Source organism: Lupinus angustifolius, unplaced genomic scaffold (genome assembly GCF_001865875.1).
Source record: "Lupinus angustifolius cultivar Tanjil unplaced genomic scaffold, LupAngTanjil_v1.0 Scaffold_27_37, whole genome shotgun sequence".
Lineage (NCBI taxonomy): Eukaryota > Viridiplantae > Streptophyta > Magnoliopsida > Fabales > Fabaceae > Lupinus > Lupinus angustifolius.
In genome coordinates, this window is record NW_017720488.1 from 1 (window position 1) to 4,696 (window position 4,696).

Genomic DNA, 4,696 nt, shown 5'->3' on the forward strand with positions numbered 1-4,696 from the left:
GCTTGGTCTTGTGTCAGGCTCATGTCTGACCGTGTCAAGCATATTTCTAACCGTGCCAGGCCTAGTCTGGTGCTAGGCTGAGCGGCTAAGCAGGTCCACTCAGCTGCCTGGTTGAGCAGTTTGGTCCAGGTCAGGCAGGTGGCCAGGTCAGCTCAGCGGGGCTTGTTCCACGCTCAGCTGCCTGGTTGAGCACCTTGATTTTCTTGACTTTTGTTGCTTTTTGACCATGAATCTTTTCTTTTCTTTTCTTCATTTTATTTCCTACAAAATACATAAAAAGGCAATACAAACACAAATATACCAAATTGTGATATTTTACACAAAAAGTATTGTTTTAAGTTTGTTTTTCTCAATTATGCTTAAGATAAGTGCCATAAAAGTGTATGATTTTTAGGTATGTTTGGCACTTATTAGTAGGCTGAAAATGATAGGCTCAAGGTCATGGGTGTTTGTAACTAGATCAAAATATAACAAAGAAACTTAAATTTAATATATAGTCTTATACACTCACCCATAGTCCTTTGATTAGAAATCTTTGTGCAATATAGTGGTCAATGCATGTTATTGGAAGGCATGTACCTGTAGTATTTGTGACTTGTTTTCTGACTCTCAAAGCTTGGAAGTGGCCTCACTTCCTTGTTTCTAACACATTATCGATGTCTGAAAATGACATGCATCATGGACATGTCTAGATATTCCGTCAGCTTTGTCCACTAATACTATAGAATTATTCTTACAATATATGATGATTAGTGGGTCGTGATTTATTAATGATTGTCTACTTTCTAATAACATCACATGCACAATTTTTTAATTATTGTCTAGGTTCTTAAAGAGGTGTATAGACCATAGTTTTTAAATAGGTTTATCTAATACAAGTAATTATGTTACATTTTCTTTAAATATTTTGTATATTCAAATTTCATATATAATCATTTATATTAAAATATTATAATATAAATACATAATATAATTAAGTTGGTCAATCTGTTAGATTTAAGAGTCATTTTTTATGATCTAAATTTTGGCATGTTAAATTGAATACTCTTTTCAAAAATCTTAGTTTAACTTATTTATTAAAAAATATTATATGTTATAGGTTATATAATAAGCTTGTAATAGACCATCTAACCTATTCCACACCCTAAGGATACATAAGCAAATTTACTTTTATTGTGGTAGTTTTAATCCACGGTTATCATGTCACCTTTGTTTGCTTTTAAATACTTTTAGACTTGTGTTCCTATCATTGGGTGAACTAGTTAATTTATCGTAGGAAGTAAAAAACGTTAGATGCAAGTCTTTTTGGCGGTTTGTAGCCCCCACAAGAAGCAAGGTAATAAACATTTGTTATGATTTCATCATCCAACATTGCTTCACCTAAAAATACAACAAAGTTTATTGCGATGGTTGACCTGCTTTCATCAATTGAGATAGAGATAGGAACATGTAATGGTTAACAATGTGTTTGGTAAACCAGCTAGCTAGCAGGTTAAAAGCTAGTCAACTTCAACTAGCTAGTTTATTTGATAAAAAAAAATTAAACTATTATTATTATTTTCATAAATGGGCTTATTTGAATAAGTTACCATATTTTTATTTATCAACACGGCGTTGATCTAGTAGTAAAGGCAGTTCAATAGCCTCAATTTTTTAAAGTGATATATGTTGAAAAAAACAGTTTCACCCCCTAAAAGAAATTAACTCTTTGAGTATAGATATTCTATGCCAATATTTCTCTATACAAATCCAATAAAATCATGTCAACTAATAAAATTATGCCACTAAATTTTTTTGATCAACTAATATTGCTACTAATTGACATGATATTTTTAGCTTGGCATAGAGAGATAGAAAAATAGTGACAGAAGATTTTTCACTCTAATTCATTACTCATAAGTTGAGAGGATATTATTCGTACCAAAAAATATTTGATAAGTTATAACTCATAAGTTAGGTTTTATGTCATTTTACATTTATCATCTACTCTTACCATACATTTCTTATTGAATCAATAAGTTTATGTTTAACACCTAGCTTATATGCTTTCACCTGACTCATAACCTAATAATGTCAAACAAAGCCCGATAACAAATTCTGCAAATACATAAAATAATATATATCCATCAAAATAGGTTCATACATTTGGTAAATGAATTCGACAGACCCCAAAATCACAGAAAATGAACTTTTTATGATAATCACTATTGTAGCAACCCCACTTATTTCTTAAGTAAATGACATATTAGAGTGGCTGCTAAACAAATCTAAATACAGAAAAAATGTAGAACATATAACACTCCATGTGGAAGGAAGACAAATACAAATTACATCCACACAATCACACACGTGGCATATCGTGATTAGCCGAAAAATTCCCAATTGAACTTGTTGTGATGGCCTGAAATATTATTGGTCATTGGTGTGGATGTGGATGGTACTGGAATTAATGGTGCCATAGAATCAAATGTCTCCCATTTTGTGGTAACTACAACTTCTGAGGTAGAAGGATCCCTTGAAGGTTGTGGTTGTTGTTTTTTTGGCTCCTCAATTGGCATTAAACTATGATGCCCATTTGAAGGAATTTGTGGATGCTCTGGAATTGGTGCCAATCTTTGCGCATTTGAATGCTTTTGTTGAGACTGAGTTGGAGCATGACCAACATTGGAAATCTTAGCTTTAAGCATATCCAAGGTTTCAACATACTTTTGAATTCTTTTTACCTTCAAAATGTTTCACTATCATTAGAATCTAGAGTACATAAAACTCAGTGAAATTTAAGAGCTACTAACATAGATAGCAAAATTTATCTAATGTTTACCTGCATTTTCCTCTGCAATTTCACATCCCCATCTACAATTATGCCATCCAATTTCAGCAATTGATTCATCAATAGCTCAATAAGACTAATCACATCCGTTTCTGCAATTTTCCCACCTTTGCTAATTATTGATTCAAAAGCAGACACCTAATCAATTCCAATCACTAATTAATACCCATTTACTCGAGCATTTAATACAATCAAATATCATTACTAATTAAATCTTTGAAAAATTAAAAAAAAATTAGAATAAAAACATAAATTAAAAACACATACCCTTCCTGCAAGTCTATCTACCTCCAAGCTAATTTCTGAAACAGATTTTGCAGCTTTTTCCATCTTAGCATTCTTCTTCATTTCTAAGTACCTCTTCTCTTGGCTTATAGGGTCTTCCTTTAGCACTATCTTAGACTTGTCCTTCACCCCAACAATGTCAAGAAAAGTTTTTGAGTCCCTCTCCTTATCTTTATAAAACAGCTTTTGATCTTCATGATGTAAACCAGTTGGCCCAGACAACATTTTCTTCAATTCCCCTACAAACACCAAGAATATTATAAATCACAAAAAAAATGTATGCAATGACACTGAATCATCCACCATTCATTTTTTGTCTTCATCGACTCTCTTCGAAAATGGTCATCCAAATTAATGGTAGATTATATAGTGATTGTGTATAAATCTTTATATTATCATTACATAGATATTAAACTCGGTAACAAATAAAACAAAGACACAAAAAAGAGTTACCAAATGTAGCTTGTGAATTGATGTTGACTTCATGGTAAATTGAACCAAACTTGACCTTAACTCTAATAGTTGGTGGTGGTGGCACTGAGTTCCGATCCGAGTCAGTGGTTCGGGTCTGAACCAGCATTCCACCTGGCCTCATCTCCCATTCTTTGGAACCAGGCTCAGCTCTGGTTCCATTATTCATCATCAAACTTGAGAGTCCATTTGTATTGTTACCATTCCTCTTTCTCATCATTTTTACTATCTCTTTCACTCTTTCACTTTCACAACAAAAACCAGAAAGGATTAGAAGTTAGATCTCTGATAACTTAGATTCTAAACCACTTGTGACAGAAACAACAGCGACCCAATTCACCAGAAGCCTTTTAGAACATGTTTCAGAAGACTCTGACCCCCAGCATTAGACACAGCAAAAAAACAAAAGCTTTGAGAGAGAGAGAAGCTTGTACTTTTTCTTTTGGTAGAAAGAATCAATGGCTTATGAGGAAGAACCAACACCAACCAATTAATTGTGAACCTCAAAAAACAGATCTTTAAAGAAAGATTTGGCTGAAACTCTTTGGTCTAAGAATTTTCCACCATAATCTACACCAAGAGAAATAAAAATAGAACAGCTAGGATATGAAGCAGATTATTTTTGTGAAATCAATGGGGAAGTTAAAGAATCAAAGGCAGAAAACTAATTTCAATGAGGAGGAATTGATTCTGTTTGCTGTTCTGGAGAAATCGAGGGAGAAAGAAATATGGGGAAAACCAAAAAACATGAATATAAAAAACAAGTGGCCATCTAACTACTCTGGCACCTGTGACCTTCATATATACTATTCCCTCTATTGTTTGTTCTTATAAAAAATATTTGTTTGTAATTTTATAAGAATTTAAAATCATAGAAATATTATTAAATTTAAAGTAAATTACATTAACCTTTCATTTCATTTTAATGAACACAAATCATGCTTCGATTATATATCTTTATTATATTGACTATCCATATAAGAGATATATATAATCTTTTACTTAAATGTGTGATAAATACAATTAAGTTAAACAAAATATACTATATTGTAGAGATAAGTTCAACAATTTACATAGAACTTGTAACAAATGATAGTATAATAATGATCC

At 32.1% G+C, this 4,696-nt stretch overlaps 1 protein-coding gene across 1 annotated transcript; it reads right to left on the reverse strand.

The window, feature by feature from the left end:
• Nucleotides 1-2,084: 2,084 nt before the first annotated feature.
• Nucleotides 2,085-4,392, reverse strand: LOC109338514 (BAG family molecular chaperone regulator 1-like). Its single transcript, XM_019575774.1, has 4 exons — nucleotides 3,569-4,392; nucleotides 3,098-3,354; nucleotides 2,822-2,968; nucleotides 2,085-2,723 (listed from the first exon to the last, which is right to left on the reverse strand). The coding sequence occupies exons 1-4, from the start codon at nucleotides 3,804-3,806 to the stop codon at nucleotides 2,364-2,366; spliced, it is 1,002 nt and encodes a 333-aa protein (XP_019431319.1). The 5' UTR covers nucleotides 3,807-4,392; the 3' UTR covers nucleotides 2,085-2,363.
• Between the last annotated feature and the right edge of the window lie 304 nt (nucleotides 4,393-4,696).